The following is a 25000-nucleotide window of genomic DNA, read 5'->3' on the forward strand; positions in this document are numbered from 1 at the left end:
CAAAATCGACAAATATCAAAAATAATTCTAAAATTATAATATGCACAAGATACAAAACAAAATACAAAGTAAACTCAAACATTAAATATTTTTAATAACAGAATTAGATATTGCAAAACAAAGTTAAGAAACATTGCATTATTAAAAAATTTATTGAAACTCGTAATAACAGAAAATACAATATTAAAAATTGCAAAACAAATAGCAACAAAACTTGATTGCTTAGTCAAGAAAAAGTTTGTTACAGTTTTAAACTTCTGGAAGCGATTCGCTCAATATCATCCAAACTCATAGTTGCAATAAGATGCTTATAATCCTATAATTAATTAAAACAATAACGTTTATTATAAATACATATAACAAATTTTATATATATATATATACACACACACACACACATATATACAGTGGGCGGCCAAATTATTATTTACACTTGCAAAAAATATCATATTACCCATTATAAGCTCTTGTACGTATACTTATGTAAAATTTTTATATAAATATTAGTGCTACTTGCTTAAATATTTTTCTTTGAAAAAGTAAAACACTTATTTAAACACTGTTACTATTTTTAAGCATTTATTTAAGAGAAATCATAATACAAAATGTTTTTTAGTATTTTGTTAGGTCACCTATTGCATCAATTACTAGTTTCATGACCAATTATCCACTTTAAAAGTTCCCAGGAGTTCTCTATTGGGTTTAAGTTGAGAGAATTGCCAGGCCATAGTAAAACAGTAACATTATTCAACTCTAAATATCTTGTCACTAATTTAGCTATATGGCATTGGTCAGAATCATGCATAAAGATGCATTTGTATTGATCAGGAAGCCAATCATGTAACTGAGGAAATATTTTGGTATCTAATACGTTTTTATATTTATTTTGGTTCATCATCCCTTCAATTATATAAAGAAGGCCACTGCCCTTACCACTTATAACTGATCACATCATCACCTTTAGAGGGTGTTTTACCGTCTCTATAATACTGTGTGGGTTATATTTATCTTCTTTCCTTTGTCTAACAAACAAAGAATTATCCATTAGTATTTCAAATTGGGATTATCCATTGGGAAGATTATCCATTGGGAAGATTATCCAGGAAATTGGGAAGATTATCCATTAATATTTCAAATTGGAACTCATCTGTAAAAACACACCTAAAAACAATTTAAAATAATAAAAAAAAAAAACTCATATAAATGTTTTAATCAGTGATGCTGTTGCAATAAACACTTAAATAAGTATTTACTTACATTTTCCCAATCCTCAGCAGAGATATGTTGGTGTTATTTAGCCAAAGTAAAGCGTTTACTTTCATTGCTGACATAAGTTTAGGTTTCCTCGCAGGTCTGTAGCATTTAAACCCCAGTTCTGCTATTCAACACCTTGTAGTTTTTCTTAGAAATCTTGATACTGATTTCTTGTATAATTTATATATTTATGATTGTATGATTAGTAACTGCCTTTGTACTTTTTCTTTGGTTTTTAACAAATGTAACGAATTTCTTTGGTTTTTAACAAATGTAACGAATTGCCTGTTTTTGGGATAATGATGCGTGGTCTCCCACATTTTCCAATTCTGGCACTTTGTACAAGTACTTTTTTTATCAAGTTTACCTTCGAATCTGCTTACTGCCATCACAACTTTAAAACTTTAACTAAATTTGCAATTTTTCTTTGGCAGTGATTTGAATGTTTTAATAAAGCAGATATTACTGAAATTTTTTTGTTTGATATATCTTTAGCTTTTCCCATCATTAGGCACCAAAGTTCAAATATTTTAGTGTAATTGATGTATAAAAATGAGTCAGAAATACAAAAACACTAAACAGTTGACAAAAATTTTATTTATTACCTATGCATTATTGCGCAAATAATAATTTTTCAAAGAATATGCAAAAAGACATAGTTCGGAGGTTTTTGCATATTCAATGCTAAAAATTGCCACAATTATTTATAAATGTTACAACTTCATAAAAAAAATGTAAAAAATTAAATTGATATTAAAATCTTTAAGAATCTAAGAGTAGAAGCAAATTTACTCATTTACAATATTTAATTGCAGTTTTTGTGAAAAACAAACTGTAACTCATAATTTGGCCGCCCACTGTATGTTCTATATTTTCTATATATATACATACAAACACACAAATATATATATATATATATATATATATATATATATATATATATATATATATATATAAGGGTGGTCCTTAAAGCAATAAAAAAATTTTTTTTTTGAAATGTTAAGCTCCCACCCTTTTAAAATGTTCCTTTGGGTAACAAGAGAGCCTGCAAAAAATATTTATGCAATCAGACAGTGTTGTGAGGTCGCCCAGCTTGTCTTTTTATAGGGTATAGCAAACATGAACACCGATTACGATTATTCCGAAAAGAGTAATTGACTGAAGTGACAGTTCAACAGTATTCTTATTAGTGTTTGTAACTCATAGTTAATGTAATGGCAGTGTAGAGATATAGTATTACTAGTGTAGTGTGTTGTAATTGTTCAATGTTCAAAATCACCACAGTAATGACTAAATTAGCAGGCCTATAAGACAGTCTGTGCCTGCAGTGTTGACTTAAGGCAATCCGGGTAGCGACTTCGGTGATCGGCCACAACTTGCAGAAGGAATTGGAACTGGTCCTCATCATGGGTTATGAGTTTATTTAACTCCTGCACAAGGGCTACACCCCGTTCAGCATTGTCATTTGTGACCAGAAGTTTGTTCACAATTGCTGTGCTTTGCTTGTAATCATCTCTGCCTTCCCATGTTTCGGGGTCCGCGCACAAGAAATCAGAACCAATGTGGAGACTGCTGAGAAGATCACGAGTGTTTGAAGTTATGAAGTCCTCTAAGTTGTGTTGCGATGACTCGCTGGCTTTTAGAATGATTCGTTTTGGACCAGGTTAAACAGATTGTTTGGACTGTAGTGCATCCACCATGTTTCGTTCTGTCTCGGATGAAACGTTTGGATCGAAAAAGGCAAGGCCCACTAAATATTCCGACAGATACCACAAGTGATGTTCAAGCTTCTTGCAAGTAGCTATGGCAGTTTTTTCGTCAAACTGCCTGTAGCTGTAGAGATTCTGAAGCAGTTGAAGGTCATTACGAGGAGCGCTGGCAGCCAGTGGTGCAGTGAACCAGGCTTTCAGATATATGATGACTGTGAAGACGCACATCTTACGGAGGCCTTTCTCTTCAAATGCTGTGAGCTTAAATTGTGACCGGAACATCCAGACTTTGAGTGAGTATATAACTTTCGACATCCATCTAGCGTGATGCATGGCACCTGGTGCCATGAAGTTGATTCCACGTGCAGGATCGGGTGAACCTCCGAGGAAGATGATGGACAGCTGGAGGAGTTCACGATAGTCGTCTCGCACTGACTCACGGAGCAACTGGCTATGAGCAAATTCCAGTGTTTCCTGCTTCACTGCGTACGGAATTTCACCCAACTCTGAGCCTGTCTCATACTTTGTCTGATCCAAAACGGACCATTTCTGCTGAAATCTTTTAAAAAGCAGAACCTCTGGGGCAGACGAGGGGGTAAGGCTTGCTGTAAATGCAGCTCCGGCCAACAGCTCCATTATATGATGGCGACATGCCAAGTACAGCAAATCCTTGCCAAGTGCTCGCTCAATTTCAACACAGGCCCCAATGTGAATTCCAGTATTTGAGCTGGTTGTGTCGAAACACATTCCAATAACACGATCTTGGACTCTCCACTCTTGAAGTGCTTGGACTACCGCTGACGCCTGATTTTTTCCTGTTCCACCAACCATCTTGCTTACCTTCAACAACTGACAGACACCAAAACCTGTAACTATTATTGGAAGGCGGTCAACATGATCTTTGCCACAAAGATCCTGCATTAACTTGCCATCCCAATGTACTGTCAACGGTACATCACTTGACAAATTGTTCTTCAAAGCTGCTGCAATTTCTGACCGATATCTCTCACGTCCACGCTTTATAGTGCTACGGTTTATACTGAGGTCGCTGATGTCATATCCCAAACTTTGAGCAGTTTCAGCAATGACGAAAGTGGCTTTCCTGTCGCTCATTTTGGTGCGATCTAATGCAGCAGCTAACTGAGGTGTTATTACTTTTTTCGTTGCTCTTATTTTTTTTTTGGTGGAGTACAGAACTTATGCGCACTGAATTCACCATCATCATCGATGCGCTCTTCTTCACTGATGTAGTCTTTTTCATCCAACACTGCACTGGCTGAAGCCTGAGCCCATTGGTCCTTCGCTCGTTTTCTTCTAGCATTTTCCAGCTCAGTACGCTTTGCCTTCCGTTCTTCCTTGGCTACCAGTGCTGTGTCGATTGAGCCCATATAACCTCGTCGACCAGGTTCCTGCTGTGCGGCAAGAAACTCGAGATCTTCCTGGATTTTTATCATCGTGACAGCATTAGCGTGAGCGATATCAAGGAGATCATTCATTTTGCCACAAAATTGGGTTTCATTTGATGTATACGACTCCGACTGGCGTGTTTTGTGCTTTTTCAGAGTTGACCATTCCTTATACAGTAGCTCCAACTTGGCAATGGCATGATCCTTCCGGCAAGTTGGAATACGAGCAATGTTCCAGACTTTTGTCACCTCTTCAATCACATACGATGATGCTTGGCGTGTTGTGAGTCCAAGATTGAGATGATGATGACAGAAAAGCCCTAGTGCTTCACCATTTGATGCAAGGCGGATGCTGGAAACTGCAGTAGTTGGTTCACCCAGGAGATATAGTGCCGACTTACTACGTGTTGTCATGTTTCGCTTACAAAGTGAAATAAAGAACAAATAAAGTTCACACAGTGCGATGGGACATGCGTTAGGCCCATAGGCTATTTCTTAAAATGATAAAATGGTCAATTGCTCATGAAATTCATATTAATTGTAGAAAGTGTTGAGTGATGCAAAATTAATAAGTAGTAAATTGCTTTCAATGCATAAAAAAAATTACAGCAATTGATTTTTTGCGCTGCCTACAAATACAACGTAAAAAAAAGTAAAAAAATTTTTTTTGAAAAAAGTGCATATTGAAACCAACTAAATGATGTTACTCCTTCAAGAAACTTTTCTTGACCACTAAAATGCACCAAAACATTTAGACTTCAAAAAAATTGAGTATTGTGCAATATTACAAACATCTTCTTATATGAAATAACTAGGAAAAAGGTCCATTTTCTCTAAGCATCGGTCACATTGAGTATCTACCACAACATTCTAGTTATTGCAGCAAATGTAAAGATTCTAAAAATTTTGATTAATTGTGCATATTGAGTAATTAGGCACAACCTTGTAACTCTTCACTTTCTTTACTTCACACTCAAAAGCAGTTCTAATTGCAAATCATATCCAGCAAGCAGTAAGAGTTTCCTAATTTTCATCAGAATTAACTATTAGTCAACATTTACCTTAGTTCTTAGACTTTTAGAAACTAATTTGATTTTCAGTAGCACATATAATGAACACAACCTCTGGCACAGTGATAGCTCAGTGACCATATAACAAACTGTTTACATTATTTATAGGTTTCCCTTTAGATAAAACATTTTTCTTTAAGTATTTTTTAAACCTTTAGAAAAGTAGCAGGTACTACTTAAAGAAGTAGCTTCTTTAACTATTTTAGATATGTTCAGGTTTAGAATGATCATGACCACCTGCTACGGGTAAAATGAAATACAGTATAACCTACCCAATTTTCTTCTGCTTTGTAGCCTTTGTGGCTTTTCTAAACAGAGGCTGAAAAGTTAACTCTGACCTTAAATACACCTGCCTTGGGGCTCTTGGTTGAGTAATGGCTCGAGATAGTGTCTCAATAAAAATACTCATCATAGATTCATCACGATTTACAAATACATAATTTACGGTTTACACAATTACAATGATTGGGTTTCACTCCCAACAAGGCTACTAGCAAATTGACTTAATCATAGTTAGCACAACATGGGATGTTGTGCTAACTATGATTAAGTCAATTTGCTGATTATGATTAAATCGTTCAAAAAACTCTGCGGTAAGTTTATTTTATTATTCAGCAAGATATTTTCACAATGATAAAAACTATGTAGATACATAATTATAATATTTACCTCTTTTAATGATATTAATCTTCTCTTTTAATGATATAAATATTAAAGCTGAGTTAAGTTTCATTTATGAGCATTAAGCTTATATATATATATATATATATATATATATATATATATATATATATATATATATATATAAGCTATATATATATATATATATATATATATATATATATATATATATATATATATATATATATATATATATATATATATATATATATATATATATATATATATATATATATATATATATATATATATATGTATGTATGTATGTAAGTATGAAAAGACATGAAAAAAAGTGATTTTATGTAATTTTAATGTGATTTTTGACTTTATTTGTCTTTAATTGTTGTAAATGACAAGTTTGTACAAGTATTAACTCTTAAATGAAAGATTTTTTTTTTCAGAACAAAAATAAATGTAAAATGGACAATTTTCTACTATTTAAATCATAAATTAAGGGTACCGAAAGGGAGCGGGAGCGAATAATTCCATGGAACCTCGCATATGAAAATACCTTGCACTGGAACCCCTTGACTTGGAGACCTAAAAATTTTTTTGGTGTCCTGAGACCAAATAAGGATGATTGAGATAGGGTGCATTTGAATTTTTTTTGGTCAGGTTTAAAGTGGAACACCCTAATATACATACATACATACATACATACATACATACATACATACATACATACATACATACATACATACATACATACATACATACATACATACATACAAACATACATACATACATACATACATACATACATACATACATACATACATACATACATACATACATACATACATACATACATACATACATACATACATACATACATACATACATACATACACACACACATATATATATATATATATATATATATATATATATATATATATATATATATATATATATATATATATATATATATATTTACATTTACATTAAAAAAAAAACAAATGTTCAATTTAAACCTTTTCAAATTGTGATATTATATTTTGTGCAACGCTATGGCTGTAATATTTCAGTAGAACAGCTTCAAGTGTCTTCCAAAAATCTTCGCTGGTGTATTTAGAAGAGGAGTCAGTAACATTTTTCATGACAATAAGATTGATTTTTGATTTGCAGCATATGCCACATTCTGAGATGGTTTTTTCATCTTTAATCAAAAAATAACAGTTTATAATTAACAAATTTTTATTATGTTATAATAAATATTATATACTAAACATTAAATTATATATTAATTATTTTGAAGGTTATAATATAAAATTTGATACTACAAAAAATGTTTTCAAAACAAGAAACTTGAATTTATTTAGATTTCTATCAGTTAAAATAAATAAAACATAGAAGGAAAAAGTAAGAATTATTTAAATTTTATTTTACGTATTTTCATGCATTAACATTTTCTCATAATTTTAAAGAAATACAAAGAATCCCAATGTGTTACCATAAACGCTCAATTTATTTCTCCGTGCAAAAATATCGTTCCACGGGGTTTGTGTTTAAAAGTTAAAAGACCAAGAACAATATTCAAATAAGAAATAGTATCCTCCTATACCCTTCTTAACTGTAGCATCTTATTCAGTTTAAAAGAAGACAATATTACAAGTTAATATTAAGAAATTACAACTTGTCTCAGTCTTGCTACTTCAAGGTAAAAAATAACAAAACATTGTTAATAAATCATTCAATCAATACACTAAGGTGATTCTTAAAATAACATTTTTGATAAATATCTGCTCTCACCCCCTAAATGGTTGCAACCATTGTTTTCTTATTTCCTTTAAAAAAATATTTTTAGGGGTAGCCTAAAAATAGTTTTTATAAGGAAGAAAAATAGTTTTTATAAGACCCAAAGGTAAAACATCAGGGATCCATCAGATAGATCCCTAATATAATCAACAACAAAAATGTGTCGTTAAAAAATGTTTTTATAAAATATGATTATTATTTTTTTAAATATTATAAAAATTTTATTCTTATAATATTTAAAAAAATTATTTTTTTTCAATTTTGCTTATCTATTATCTTTTTTTAAGTTAATATTAGGAGCCTATTTGTGTTTATTTGAATGTTAACCTATTCGATTATAATTATTATAAGGAGATTTTTGAAACTTGGTGTTATTTTATTATATAAAGCACATTAAGAGGGTGAGAACAGATATTTTGTAAAAATATTCCTCCTAAAACTATAAGAAATAACCTGTCTGTTTTATTCAAGATCACATTCTTTTAGTAACACTATACTGAAAGCATTCTTGTCCTTTCAAGAAAATAAATACTTGTGAAGGTGTAAGCTTGTGTAAAGTAAATTGTGTAAACTATTTGATTTTAATTAATAGTCTAAATTGTAAACTTTAAAAAATATAAAATAGCAGTCTATATGCAAGAAAGTGATCTGAAAAGAAATAAAATATTTACTAAGTGTGGAAATGTTAAACGAAAGAAATGGAAGCTGCAGACCATGTTCAGAACAAACTTATAAGGTTGTAAAGGCTTTTAAGTCCCAGCTGACTAGTAACCCAGTACAGTCAATGTGATAGATGGCAAAGGACCTCAACATGCCAGAGGGAACAATAAGAAATATCATTAAAATCTGATATTGTGGCTAGATCTATAGCCAGAACAGCTGTTACTGACTGAAAGTAATAAGGCCAACAGACTAGAAAGGATAAAACATCCTAATTAGGTCATGATTTTTGCAGCCATTGCCTCTGTTGGTCAAAAAATGACTCTTGTGTTTTTGAAAGAAGGTGAAAAACTGAACACTAGTGTTTGTATAAACATTCTGAAGAATCATGTCAAGCCTTGAATAGAGGTAACTTATGATAAAAACACAAAGATGTGCTCACCCAAGCTGGAGCACCATGCCACATTGCCAAAAAAATGCAGGCCTGGCTTGAAAAAAATATGCTGAATTTCTTGCCAAAAAACTGGTGGTCTCCTAACACTACATATGTCAATTCACTGGACTATTTAGTGTGGGCTAAACTTCAGTCATATGCTTGTGCGAAATCTCACCTAAACATTGGGTTTTCCCAATCTCCCTTGTCAAGGGCTGGAATCGTATTTCAAGTGATTACATCCAGACATGTCATGGATCCAGAGGTTGAATTGAAAAAATTACTGAGAAAAAAGGCGGCCTTTTTAACTAAAATTACTTTAAACATTTTATAAACTTTTTTGTAAAAGGATTTTTTTTTTTTTCAAAATAAAAAAGTTGTGTTTTCTGTTCTATTTGTACCATTTTTTATTAACCACTGGGTGTGTTTATATATATATATATATATATATATATATATATATATATATATATATATATATATATATATATATATATATATATATATATAAATATATATATATATATATATATATATATTTATATATATATATATATTTATATATATATATATATATTTATATATATATATATATATATATATATGAAGACCTCAGTGGAAAAACCGGCGTTGTCACATTTAAAAAGTATTGAGAAAGTATTTATTGATCATTAATGAAAGTCTTTATTTAAAGCAAATGAATTTAAAAAAAGCAATTTAAAAAAATTTATATTATAATTATTTTATTTAAAATTTATTCAAAAACAAAACATTTTGTAATTTTTTATAGACATTTTTTTTTTCTTTGCTTTAAATAAAGACATTTATTAATGATCAACAAATACTTTTTCAATACTTTTTAAATGTGACAACGCCGGTTTTTCCACTGAGGTCTTCATATATATATATATATATATATATATATATATATATATATATATATATATATATATATATATATATATATATATATATATATATATATAATATATATATATATATATATATATATATATATATATATATATATATATATATATATATATATATATATATGTATATATATATATATATATATATATAAATTTATGTATATATATATATATATATAAATTTATGTATATATATATATATATATATATATATATAAATAATGGCAGTGTATTCTACAAATAGAGTGCTCAATGTTCTTAAAGAACAGAGCAATAATAAATTAGTAAAAACACTTAACAAACTTTTATCTTCAACATCATGTTTCTCCATCAGTAGGTTCAGTAGGCTTCCTGATGAACCTACTGATGGAGAAACATGTTGAAAACAAAAGTTAGATAAGTATTTTTACTAATTTAATTTATATATATATATATATATATATATATATATATATATATATATATATATGTAGTGACAACCCCAGACCTGTTTTGGTACTTCTGAAGCATATTAACCGCTTATATAAGCATATAAGCGGTTACAAAAATAATTACAAAAACAATTACAAAAAAAAGCGCTCTAAAAATATTTTTTTTATTTTTATTTTTCTATATTTTTTTTTATTAGAAATAAAAATAAAAAAATTTGGTTTCAAATGCAGTTGTATAAAACTAATTTTCTGTTTATTTTAGCTACTTCATTCGTCTGCAGGACTATAAAATGAATTAAAAAGTAATTAAATGGCGAAACTTGTTTAATATTTAAAACTTATTTGGTTACTAACCAAAAATTAGATTTAAAAAAATGAAGGTTGTTACAAAACTTAATTTAAAAACCTGTTACAAAATTTTAAGATAATGGAATGTATGAAAATTTGTTACTTCGAAAGATAGAACTATTTTAAAATATCCATTCAAAGTAAAGTTAACTTTTGTTTGTTGGCAATTAAAAGTTAAGGGTCATTCTATATGAAATCATCCAGACCATGTCACCCTTATATCTCAGAACTGTCTTATTTTTACATCATTTGCAGTATATATCAATTAAATAAATAACTGTGAAAATTTTAGAAAAAATATACATGGGTTGCCCAGATATCATTTATTGAAAAAATGCTGATTCATCAGAAGAGACAACAAAGCAACTGAAGAGACAACAATGCAACTTTGACATATAATATCTTGATAATGGTTCGAAGGATTTTCCTAAAATTTGAAACCAAAATAGATTTTTGCTCAAGCAATTCAAAAAAACTACTCTTAGGACATGATAGTCTCAAGGAATGCCTCATTTATCCAATTTTTCCAAAATTATTGACTTACAAACTATTGATTTTTGGAGCTAAAATGGAGGCTGTCGCCCAAAATCGCTAGCAAAAATATTGATTGTATATCATTACTTTATCTTACGTCTACCGAAAAAAATAGATTTATCTATTGTCTCTAGTATTTGATCAAAGTAACCACTCAAAAGTAACGCCATTTTAGAATTTTGAATTGAAACTTCAATATAGTGTTATTTAATAACCAGTATAGGACATATTCATGGACATATAAAGGGGGAGAAGGGGAGGGGTAACATTCCCCCACCTCTCCAGATATTTTTATTACATAAAAATGGACATATAAAGGAGGAGAAGGGGAGGGGTAACATTCCCCCACCTCTCCAGATATTTTTATTACATAAAAATGAATTAATAGTAATAAACTATTTCGAAAATAGAATTTAGAAACATAATGAAAAAAATATTTTTGAGTTTTCAAATTGTTTTGCTTGTATTTCAAACTAAGTAAATTGTTTTGTTGTATTTGAATTCATTTTCATTACTTATTTCCAATGTTAAATGCCTAACACTTTAGAATATTTTTGGAATAAACACTATGGTATTTTTAAGGTTTGAGTTTGTCTTTAAAAATCATATGGCACATGCAAGAGTTTTATTGTTTAGTTGTTCTTCTAGCTAGTGATATCAATAACGATAAATATAACAAATATGGAGAAATATGACATTGGAAAAACTCTCAACACTTATTGCCACTAGATTTTCTAGAAAACAAAATTTTACTCAACTCAAAGATCTTTCTTATGAATAGCAAGAAGAAATAACATGGCGAGCAAATTTAAAAGAAAAATTTTGTTCAAACAAAACTCTATGTTGTTATCCTGAGCAATTCTATGAAAAATATTTTGAGAGAACTACAAAGATAACATTTATTATAGTTGATATGTTACAAGAAAAAGAAATATATTTTATTGAGATTCAAGAAGTGAGAAAAAGGTTAAGTTTGATACCTCTATAGAATTGCTTGGGACTTCATCAATCAAATTGAAAAGTGTTCCAAAGCATTGAAAAATACCTGCAGCAAAATAAAAGTTTGGCGATACTATAGACAGAGTTGCACAAATAGTTTCATTAGTGGGTGATATTGATGAAGCTACTTTAACAGCAGAAACAAACAGCACCATTTCTAACAACAAGTTAAAAAAAAGATCATGATCTAGACAATTTAATGTATGTAATCAAAAAGAAAAGTTCTGTAACTGACTCTCATTGCCATAAAGTGCAAATGTTAACACTTGCACCATGTTCACACTTGCACCAGAATCATGGATACATAAAAAGATGTCAAGTTACTTTGAAGTGTCTGAGTACCTTGTACGAACTTCAAGAAATGTTAAAGCAAGGGATTCTAGCATTGCCAGGAAAAAATCATTATACAAGAAAAAAAGGATTTTGTTTGTGCTAAGAAAAACCAAATTCTCAAAAAAGTTTTTATTTCTCAATCTTGATGAATTACATGTTGCATTTAAAAAAGACTATCCTAATGTCAAAGTCAGTTTCTCAAAGTTTTGTACTCTGAAACGTAGGTGGCGCATTACAACTAACGCACCAGGTACGCACAATGCATGTGTATACATGCATCAACAAAATACAAAATTTCTAATTGATGCAATTATGTGGAATAAAAGTTTGAAAGATTTTATAACTTAAACTGTTGGTTTTTTTTTTGAAAATGCGAAATATATGCTGCACCGATGTAAGCTATGCGCTGGCATTTAGGCATTAAAAGTTGTTTAGTGCATGAGTTTATAGACCATGAGCAAGAAGAAGATGTAGCATCAAACAATGGTAGAGTACTGATCGTACTAAACTATTGTTATAATCATTGCCACAAGATGAGTTTGATTATTTCTTTTATGACAGCATTGACAACCTTACCCCACATTCATTTTCATCATGGATTAAGCGTAATTACTATTATGTAATTTATTAATTTTTTATCATAATTTACGCTATTTGTAAATACTAATTAATATTTTTTTTAAAGTATTTAAAACATTTAATAACTTCTGAAATTAAAATTACTAAAACATAGTTACTAAAAAAATATTTATCTTATTTATAATATATGTTAAAAATACTTTAAACAAATTTCAATAACTATTTACAACAGCGTGGCATTTGTAACTTGAATGTTTATTAAAACCTTAAATAGTTTCTCTTAGCATAACTAAAGTAGCATATGCTTACATCCAACAGTAGATTCATGTATTCAAAGAAATGCCTTTTACAACAAGACACTATTTTTAATCAACTCTTTATCTTCGGATAAACTAAACAAGGTAAACACAAAAGTGATGATTAAAAATCATTGTAACAGCAACGGTTTTAAATAGGGAAGAAAGAGAGGGGCTATCTCATAAAACCCCTTCCTTCTCCCTCATTGCCAAAAATAAAATGGTATACCAAATAAACTCTGGAATCCTCAATCTATATTTATCTACTATAGCATATTTATGTAACAAATTGTTATCCTATTTTTCTTAAATTAATTTATGATGCTTTCAGAAAAAGAAGAAAAAAACAAAAAATAATGAAAAAAAAGATTACTGCCCTATGCCAAACCCTCAGTTGATGTAGCGGCACTCCCTAGTGGCAGCAGACTGTAAGATAGTGTATGTACTTAAGCCTTTGGCAACAGGCTATTTCAGTGCGACTTATCTAAACACTCATTCATAGTTAATGAGTGGTATAGAGGTCATATTTATATGAAAGTTTTTTTTATTTTTTATTTTTTCTTGATAGAAGTATTCGAGCCGATTATTCAAAGTTATGCTTTCTATGATTTTTGACTAAATTTAGGGCAATTTCCAAGCATTGGCACGAATAGATTCTGATGTCAAATCCAGTTAATTTGTTCAACGATGTTTTCTTTATGTGTTCCTGTACCAAAACACTGTGCTTATTAATTTAAGAAAATTGTTGTGCCTATCTTACACTGATTACGATAGATAAATAAACCCTTTGGCTACTATAAAGTAATTTTTTGTTGATCTTTAGGCTTTTTTCCAGTCATACAACAAACTTTATGATTTTTGCCTCGTTTTGTTATCAAATGATGTGTTTTTTTATCAAAATACTGTAACTGGAGCCTTGGATCAAACAAAGTCAAATCAGAAATGGTTTCCTTGAAAGATTGGGTAAAGGACATTTGGATCTTTTGTTGTAAACTAAGCTGATTCAAATATATATATATACACATTTTTTCTGTGGTTATTTTAGGTGCTACATAAAGACCTAATGGTCACATCACAGAGCACTGCAGAAGAGCATTTAACTTGGAAGTTTACACTTCCTTTATATCGAAAAAAAGCCTAGAGTAGGCATCAAACCACAGATCAGTGAAGGATCCAACATTTTTTGGTGCTTAAGATAGCTAACAGACATGGCACAAACTTGAAACATTTGTATGTTTATACTTAAATCAAATAATGATTCTTTACAAAATATTGCGATAATTGGAGGCTAGAAACTGAAAAAGTCCTAAAATTTCAACCCCTCCTACCCCAAACATGAGAGCAACAAGTTGGTAAAATAATTTTTTTTTTTAATTCTTAACTTTGTTTATATTCATTGATAAATTTTAAGTTTCGTAGTAATATCTCTCAGAATTCATAAATTATAACCATATAAAGTTAAAAGCCCCCTCAATTTGAGGGGGTTACAAATTTTATATAGTCATAATTTTTGAACGCTTAGAGATTGTAAAACAATACTTAAAATTTATCGATGAATATAAATTTAGTTAAGAATAGCAAAAAAATTGTTTCATCAACTTGTTGCTTTCACATTTGGAGCAGGGGGGATAGAACTTTAGGGCTTTTTTTGTTCCAGCCTCTAATCATTGCAACTTTTTAAAAAGCATCATTATTTGATATAAGTATAATTATATACATACAAATGTTTGAATTTTGCTCTATGTTAGTTATCTCAAATACCAAAAAATGCTGGATCCACCACTGCCACAGATCTCTTGTTTCTGAAGCAAAATTGCTTCAGAATTCAGCATTTAAACACTGCAAATGTGCAATAAATATTTATATACATATAAATTTTTAGCTTAAGACAAATATCTCAAGAAAATTTGTAAAAAAATAATTTTCAAATGTACTTTTAAGGTTCAGAGTTTGCAGTTAGATACCGGATCAAAATTTAATTTATCTGAACCATTCAATAACAAGAAAACGAGCAATTAGCTAGCTCCTTAAATCCACTCTTCTTTTTTTAATGGTTTTTTACAAGAAATCTTTATTTGAAGTAGCTTCTGAAGCTTTTCCAAGCTCATCACACACTCTACATTATCTTGAATAAATTTTACTGTAAGCACAGCAAAATTGAATCTTTTTTTACGAAATATTTTTCTTAAAATAAGAATTACGTTTCTTGTTTTAAGAAGTAGATATCCTACCCTGCAATTTATTTTTAAAAACAAGAAATATATTTTCTGTTTTCAGAAATAAATTTCTTAAATTATGCTTAACAAATTTATGATTTTGCTGTGATTTCTGATGAGTTGTTAGCAACTTTGAAGGATTTTAAAAGTTTTGGAATTCATTGTAACCAAAAAGCCTAAGGGAGTCTCATCTGTAGGCATTTTTTTAAACTTTGACTTAAAATATCAAAAATTAACCAGTAGTCTGATTAAATATACAACTCAAGACCTAGTGGCTGGTCTTTATGAACAAAAACTGCTTTCAGAAGGATTTCAGCTTTGATTCTATCAGTTTTTACACCTTTTTGGACCTCCCTTTGTTTTTGAATACAGAATTTTTTACCATTTTTATATTGTGAACTCAGTCAAAAGATACTAACACCAGCACCAAACACCTCTAAGGTTTTACCATGATTTGAATTTCACCTCTGCAGTAGGCTCAATATACATCTACCAATAGTCTTGTTGATTTTAGAAGCGTAAATTAAAAATAATGTGATGTAGATAAAATAAGGTTTAAAATGAAATTGCTAAATACTTATTACATTAATTTTTGACAAGATAAAATCAAAGAGCTATTTCTATTGGTTTCATTTTTATTATATTTCTACTAATTTTAAGAAAAGTCTGTCATTAGAAAAAAAAATTGGTTCAGAGTTATTTTCTTTGTATTTTGCATCTGATTCTAAACCATTTTGCAAACCATTGTTTTTAAACAATTTGTTACTTTATGACACATATTATTCTTAATAAGACTAAAATATCGAAACTTATGAAATTACGTTTTACTTTAAGAATTACAGAATCAGAAGAGTCGCAGGTCAAAAACCGTGATTCCCTGGAGAGAGAAATTTAGTTAGCCATTCTATTGATCTCTTTGAGTATTTTATTAATCAGAATAAAAACCTGCCTGATTTTAGAGAAATGCAACTTGAATTTCATGAAATTTAAGGTGTGTGAAACAGCTCCACATTTGTTAATTTTCACCTAATGGTCTGATTTTTTTCCGTAAGTTCACAATAATCTCTGCACTTCTCAAATATCTAAATGTAAATAATTTTAAAATTAGAAACTTATTCATTTTGTTTTTGCAAAAAGATATTTTAAAGTGAAGCAGTTTTATCTTTACCTTACTATTTTTTAACCTTTTATGGTTTTATGATATAAATAGTTTATGCTACATGAAGATCTCCGACATGATGGCAGGAGGTTAACAAGAACAATGAGTGGCCATGAAACTTAGCTTTTCTTTTACAAACTCCTTTTAGATTGCCAGGACTTGAAGTGTGTGAACTGATGAGATAAAACGCGTCTAACAACTTTCTAATTGCTGTGTATTGGGCCTCAACGCTAACGTGTTTAAAAACCATGTTTTTTTAATTTCATAACGAATTTGTGCGTTTTTAAAATAGCACCAGTTAACAAAAATAAGTTATAGATAAAAAACCTTCCATTACTTGTAATGACGTTATTATATAGTTATTGAATTATAAATTTCTATTTGCGCCGATTTGTTTGAATATGCCCGTAAAAACTTAAAAAATGTAAAAATGTTTAACTTTAAAAGAGTGGCGCGAGTATAAACAGTCATCTAAAATAAAAAATAAAAAAATTTCATTAAGAAAACAATACCTTGGGAATATTTTACGACACTTCGCGATTTAAAATTTGTTCATGAGGGTTAAAATGGTATGCACATATATATATATATATATATATATATATATATATATATATATATATATATATATATATATATATATATATATATATATATATATATATATATATAGTTTGTTGTCTTTGGGAAGAGCGGAAGGAAAAAAGTGATTCTTACGCCAACACATACGTCACTTTTAATTACTTTCGACTTTCGTCCAACATTTGCGTGTTGTCAGAAAGTAAACACCATTAATTTAATTACAAATTAATCGTTTTTTAAAAAAGCCGCAAAAACGCAAATTTAATTGACCAGAATGTTTTTTAAAACATTCAGAATGTTTTTAACAATATAAACAATGTTTTTATTTTTATTTTTTTTATTAAAATGTAAATCATGCACGGAGTGCTGCTACATCTACTATCTTTTAGCCTGACTCGCAAGGGAGTGCTGCTACATTGACTGAGGGTTTGGTTGGGGCAGGCAGTCTATCAATTAATAAAATAAAAAAAACCGGTCTTGCATTTTAACTTTTATTTTTTGTCAACAAAATATGGAAGAAAACTTTCAGACAACATATAAGTGTATATATATATATATATATATATATATATATATATATATATATATATATATATATATATATATATATATATATATAAAACCTCCTAAAGTCTTTCCAATATACACTAGCTTTTGTTGGGCAGTAGGAATACCATACTTTTTCTCAACAAGTTTCTTTAAATACAAAATTGGTTGTGTCTGATCTACCTATAAAATAAATTTATTCACTAATTGTAATAAAATACATGAGATTGAATATAATGAATAATTTAGTTTATCTTTAAAATTTGTATTTTACATTATTGTAAACTATGTTAATTTGTAATCTACTAAAATAATTACTAATTCAGAAAAAATTATTGTTTGTTACTGGTCATGTGTAACCACTTGGCAAACTTATATGGCAAATCTTCTAATAAATTAATCATAAATGTTAAATAAAATATAAAACCAAGTGTCTATAACTGTGAAAAATTAACTTTAATTAACTTGTGACAGTGACAAAAAAAACTTATTTAAAAGCGAAAACAAATATCAAGCACTGTAAACCTTGAGCATTTACTGCGATAAATGAATTATTTATCAAAATTTTTAATTTCTTTATTTAAAAAAAAAAGCATTTAGGTTGTTTATAACTTTATTTGAAAATAAAACTAGTAGTGAATATTCAAATTTCATCTGTTCGTTTTAAAAGTTCTTTAGTGGAAATAATTTTTAATTGCAAATATAACATCATTTAAGTCATTCTTAACTGACATACTAAGACATAAATAGGAATTAATGCATCAACTGAGGGTTAGGGTTTAGGATGACAGTATTTATATAATCTACTAAATATAACCTGGACAATAAGGGTCACCAATGCTAACCTAATTGACAACCTAACAGTCTCAGAGGTAAACAATTTTTTACCAAAAAAAAAGGAAAATAATAACTCTATTTATGATGGTCTCTATTGTAAAAAAATAAGACTTTGATCACCTTAACAATACAATATATATATATATATATATATATATATATATATATATATAAATATATATATATATATATATATATATATATATATATATATATATATATATATACATATTTTGTGCATTTGCTTGAAATTCCACAGCACAATTTGATGTTTGACAAAAAACACATAACTTTCATGAACTTTAATCTTCTATCTTTTTTTTTTTAATTAAGCTAGAATCTCTAGGATTTTGCATAAATTAGCTTGATTCAACCTCATTCCAACCATGTTTAGTACTAAAATTTATACGGCTTTACTTATATATTATTCTTGTATTAAGATCACTATTGATGGAAAAACCTGCCACAGGAACCTTTTTTCAAAAGAACTTTTTGAAGGTAAGGTTTCCAAGTACCAAAACACATCAATATTGATTAAAAATTTCCATACAGATTAAAAAAGGGACAAGGAAACTAATGAAATGGGGAACCTTTCTAATATTTATACATAACTTCTTAGATTTCAGCATTTAAAAATTATAAGATCAGTTTATAAAAAAAAACTTTTCATAAAAAGGTTCCCTTTAAAAAAAGAAAGTACAGCCTTTCCTTTATTTAAATCAAGTATTTATTTATGTTTTCTTGAAGAAATGGTACTTTGGATTTTTGTGTAGAAATTATGTATACAGGGACTATTCTAGACCGCTTTCGGCAGCGTCAACCGTATTTGGGCACAGCCCAAATTAAAATTTGAGGGCTTTTTTTTTTTTTTTTTAAATTTTTTATGGCAAATATTTATTTTTTTGCTAAAAAACACTGATATTCAACAATACTTCTGCTAAATTTCTCTGCGAAGAGGGGCGACCGCTGCCCATTTTTTTCCTAGAATAGTCCCTGGTACATTATGCTTTTTTTCTTTCACATACCTTTTGTTTTAATTTTTCTGCTTGATTTTCTATGTTTTTTTATTTTATTTTAGTGCCATTATACAACTAATTTTCCACTTTAGTATGAGGCGTTTTGTCATAAATTATCAGTTTATCCAGTACAAAAAATGCAACAACTTTGGATTGAATAAACTTCTAAAATTAAAAGACCCCTCATTTTTTAAGTCTATTTAAGCTCTATACAACCATGTTAATCATATAAAAATATGTCAACAACAACAAACAAAAAATACTGTGGATTGGCTACATTTGTGTTAAACAACAAAAACTCATAGCAAGGAAGTATTATGTTTTTATTCTACAGTTGCAAACGTCATTTTAGCATGTGCAGTGGTGCTGCAGCAGTTGCTTTTACTGTTGTTGATGCTGAAAAATGCAGTTATTTTAATTGTTGCTTTTTTAATGTTACTTTAGTAAATATAGCTACAAGGTGATATTGTGTTTGTTTCTGCTGTGCCTTTAAGTAATATGCTGTTTTTATTGTTGTTTTAGATGTTTGGCATTGCTAGTGTTATAAATTGTTGCTGACAACATTTTAATGTTAGCGACAACCACAACAACACTGTTGCATAATGTTATTATTGTTAAAACACACTGCATTGCAAAGTAATTTATTTAGAAAGTAGAAAATATTTTTTAATAAAACACCACATAATATATGGTGTTTATACATGATATATAGATTGTAGATATATGATATATAGATTTATAGTGTCTATATATGATAATAGGTTACAAAAACTTATTTAATTTAAAAACTACAACAACAATCTACAACAACATACAAAATTAACAGCAACAACATCAACGATGGGACCATCAAACATGCATCATAAAAATTCAGCAGTAACAAAATATAAACAACAACAACAAAAACAACGGTAAAAACCACAAAAAATATTTCATAAAATTCAAAAGAGTATATATGTATATATATACATTAATATATAATATATATATATATATATATATATATATATATATATATATATATATATATATATATATATATATATATATATATATAATATTTAATGTCAGAGTAAATAATTAATGATCAATATATATAAAATAAGTATACATATATATGTATACTTAATTTATTTAATATTGATTTTCTCATTTCTTATTTGTGAAATGCAATAATAATAACACAAATTTTTAAATTTACGAATAACGTACAGTAACATTATATTCTTCGCCTCCTAATATTTTAATAGTTAGTTCCATTTTTGATGTTGACTTTGGTCTTTGTAAATTGGGAATTCTTATAGTGCGCGAAATTGCTTATTTTGAACTTTTTATTAACATCGAAAGGAACGTTTAAGTTTCACTTGCGTGCGTCGAGACTGACAGAAATACTTTAACTGGAGCAATATATTTTGTTCAAACCTTAACTTTTTTACAAGTTTAAGATTTTTTGTTAAAAAAGTATAACTTTGGTAAAGTATAATAATTTAAAAAAATAAATGCATAAAATTTATATTATTAAACTAAAAATTTTTATACAGCAAAAAGATTTTTTTTTAATCTAAATTATTTATAAATACTATAATAAAATGTAAAATTGTACATAAAATAGAATGCTTTTGAAAATATAAAGTAAATTGAAAAAAAAAAATTTTCTTTTTAGAGAAATTGAGAAAGCTAAAAAGTCCTGTTAGATATTTTTTGTGTTGATTTCAAACGTTTTCTCGTATTGTGGCAAACTTCAAAAATAAAATAGGAAAAAACAAAAAAAAATGGCTTGTTCGTGATTTGTTTACTTGTTTGTTTGTTTATATGACTAATTTATACTCGCTAAAGATAAAATCTAATCTGGCTTTTCTGGCGTTTCAAATCTTTTAAGAAGGCGTTTAAAATGTTATTAAACTATCAAAACTTCAGAGATTAAGCTAAAATGATAAATGCTAAATGATGCATATGCAAAGTTTATTATCAGGTTTCAAGTCATTGGTAAGCATTTGAATTCTGCAATAACAGATAATGCCTAAAAGTTTTAAATAATTTAATAAAGGCAACAACCCAATACTTTGGTTCAAAATCTGTGAAAAATTTAATTTTTTTTTATCAATGCACGTATTAAATTAACTGGATCCGTTTAAATCCTTTTAATTTTTATGTATTTAATTTTTATTTTGTTAATATAAAATGTATTGAGATTGCTTTTATAATAAATATTTAAAAATTAAAGAACTAAAAAACATGATCTAATTTATTTTTTACATGCAAAAACTGCAACATTCAATCAAAACAAAATCATAAGTTTTCTTCTTTGCTTTCTTTGTGGCATGATCAATAATATCATAACAGTCTATGTTCTTTACTACTTCACCTTTTATCGTCAAAACTGTGAAAGCTTTGAATTTTTTTTGACCAATTGTTGACCCAAAATAATTCCTGACTCTTTTTAAGGTATAAAATGACCGTTTACCCGAGCAGTTCGGTGTTGGTCTGCAAATAATTATTCGAGCAATGTCAACATTTGAATATATGTCCTGAAGTAAGTTTGATTTTATGATTTTGGACTGTTCGAATACAGAAAATGCTTTATTAGTGCCTTGGTTTTCTAATTCTCCCAGCAAACATGACAACGTTGAATCAACGTTGAAAACCGGTCGCAAAAGATGTTGCGAAAACGTTGACAAAGTAATTGATTTTGCAAAGATATGTAACGTTGTTTAATAGACGTTGATTAAACGTCATTGCGTAACGTTGAAAAAACGTTACTAAATGACGTTACAAAAGCGTCGCAACTAAACGTTGAAAAAGCGTTACATAAAAAGCGTTGTATAAACGTCGCAACTTAACGTTGAAAAAACGTTACTTAAAAAGCGTTGCATAAACGCTGTTAAAGCAGTCTATTTTGCAAGGATTTGTAACGTTGTTAGTAAAACGTCGATTTAACGTGACTCAAAGACGTCGAGTAAAGGTTAAAATATAACGTTGAATCAACGCTTAAATGCGCTGTATAAAATATCGCAAAATATTATTAAACGTAATTAAACGTGGCTATAATATATATTGATTTAGCAAATAAAACTAAATTGTAATTTGAACTCTGCCCTCGCAATATTTCCAAAATCAATTTTTAATACAAATAGTAATATACAATGATAAATATAAAAAAGCTTAAAATATAGAATTTATAGATATATATATAAAAAAATAAATATTTTCTTTGAAATTTTTGTGTGTGAGTGATTGCATATATATTTATGCAATATATAAAAATACAATTAACAGGATATCGGATGGATAGACCAGGATATCATTGAGATACAGAATCTAAATCAAAAAACAAAACTTGTACCATTAGTAGTCTGAAAGCAAATGTAAAAAAAAATTGTTATTAAATTAGTATAATTATTATAAAATTTAAAAAGTAAATATATATATATATATATATATATATATATATATATATATATACATATATACATATATACATATTTAACTTATTTATATATATAATTTATAATTATAGGTTCAGGTATCACTCCATTGACTAGTTTTTAACTATATGAGTGACACCTAACCTTATTTATGTGAGTTTATAAATATTATTGTAAATTTCATATTTTATGGTTAAATAAATGGATTATTATTATTATATAAAATATATAGATAAATTAATTACATATATATATATATATATATATATATATATATATATAAATTGTATATATATATAAATTATATATAAATTATATATATATATAAATTATATATATATATATATATATATATATATATATATATATATATATATATATATATATATATACATATATATATATATATAAATGTTTGAAATTTCGGTTATTCGAAACATTTTTTGCTCCCCTTGAAGATAAAAAAACACATTTAAGGAACAGAAAAAAAATTAAAAATGGACTATATTTTCAATGAATTGTAAAATGTTTATTATTTTACAAGGATAAAACTGAAGTAGCACTAAATTCCAAGGGTCTTTTTCTTTTTTACTTTCTACTTTTATTAAAATTTGAAAGAAACTTAAAGTAGGTCATTTTAAAGAGCATATTCAGTTATTCGAGTTTTGGATTATTCGAAATAAATTCTTATACCCCTTGGAGGTTCGAGTAACCGGGAGTTTACTGTATATATATATATATATATATATATATATATATATATATATATATATATATATACAAAATTATTTACGTCGGAATCTATATAACTGCAAAAGTTTTGTGTTTTTTTTTAAATTTGATTCCAAAGAGAAAAAAAAAACATTTATAACTCTTTTTAACTCAATGCAAAAGTAACTCTATTAAATGAACTTTGCTAATTTACAGTTTTTCTGTTTAAAACAAAAGTGACAAAAGTAAAAAACATCTACATTTTTAGAATGAAATATAATGCTTTGTCAATAACTATTTACTTAAAAGTATTAACATCAAAAATATTTTGTTAACGTTATTAACAATAAGCATTCTAAACTATATTTTTTGGAATTTATTTTTAGAAAAAGTTAAAATAATAATAATGGTTTATCATCAAAATCATTCATTGGACATCAGATTTCGGGTAACTTTTGATCGAAAAAAAGGGCCTAACCTACAAGCAATATGATGAAAAATAACAAATATCAGTACGTGGTGTTAGGAAGATGTGTATAAAGTATGAAACAACTGGTTCTGCTGAAAATCAAAAAAGACTTGGTCGCCCCATTAAGACTTCAACAATAACCGATATCCTAATTGCACTGATAAAAAAAAAAAAATTAACAATAACCTAAAGGCAGATTGTTGAAAATCTTAAATTAAATGTTTCTTATTGAACTGTACAGAGAAGACTTAATTTAAGTGGTTTAATAATTTAGGTGGTTTAAATAAACCTTTTCCAGATAAGTAAACCCCTCATTAGTCGTATAAACAAAGAAAAACTTTTAGCATTTGCAAAACTGCATATTAACAAGTGTGAGGCACTTTGGAACTTAGTGTTATGGTCTGATAAGAATAAATGTCAAATACTTGGCTTAAAAAACGACAAAGAGTTTGGTGCAGACCTTGTGATGCACTCTTAGATAGAAATCTTACAAAAGCAGTCTATCATGGAGGTGGCTCGCCTATGGCTCGGGGATGTTTTGATTCAAATAGTGTGGGACGACTGGTGAATGTTGAATGTATAATGACAGGGAAGTTGTGTGTTGATTGGCTTTCAA

The 25000-nt window shown here is 28.1% G+C and overlaps 1 protein-coding gene and 1 long non-coding RNA gene across 2 annotated transcripts in view; both read right to left on the reverse strand.

Annotated features, from left to right (window-relative positions):
* Positions 1 to 138: 138 nt before the first annotated feature.
* LOC101234627 (ubiquitin-like protein 4A) lies at positions 139 to 21153 on the reverse strand. Its single transcript, XM_065817507.1, has 4 exons — positions 20992 to 21153; positions 18004 to 18109; positions 7095 to 7279; positions 139 to 316 (listed from the first exon to the last, which is right to left on the reverse strand). The coding sequence occupies exons 1-4, from the start codon at positions 21037 to 21039 to the stop codon at positions 242 to 244; spliced, it is 414 nt and encodes a 137-aa protein (XP_065673579.1). The 5' UTR covers positions 21040 to 21153; the 3' UTR covers positions 139 to 241.
* Positions 21154 to 22878: 1725 nt separating this feature from the next.
* LOC136091171 (uncharacterized) overlaps positions 22879 to 25000 on the reverse strand; it is a 2999-nt gene continuing 877 nt past the window's right edge. The window contains exon 2 of the long non-coding RNA XR_010643753.1: positions 22879 to 23097. This is a non-coding gene — a long non-coding RNA (uncharacterized LOC136091171). The remainder of the gene's footprint in view (positions 23098 to 25000) is intronic.

This window comes from Hydra vulgaris, chromosome 14 (assembly GCF_038396675.1).
Source record: "Hydra vulgaris chromosome 14, alternate assembly HydraT2T_AEP".
Lineage (NCBI taxonomy): Eukaryota > Metazoa > Cnidaria > Hydrozoa > Anthoathecata > Hydridae > Hydra > Hydra vulgaris.

Coding starts and splice junctions, on each gene's coding strand:
- LOC101234627 (XM_065817507.1), bottom strand. CDS start 21,039: ATGGAACTAACTATTAAAATATTAGGAGGCGAAGAATATAATGTTACT. Junction 18,110..20,991: donor GCGAAGAATATAATGTTACT/GTACGTTATTCG, acceptor TTTATTTTATAG/GTAGATCAGACACAACCAAT. Junction 317..7,094: donor TAATATCACAATTTGAAAAG/GTTTAAATTGAA, acceptor AATTAATTATAG/GATTATAAGCATCTTATTGC.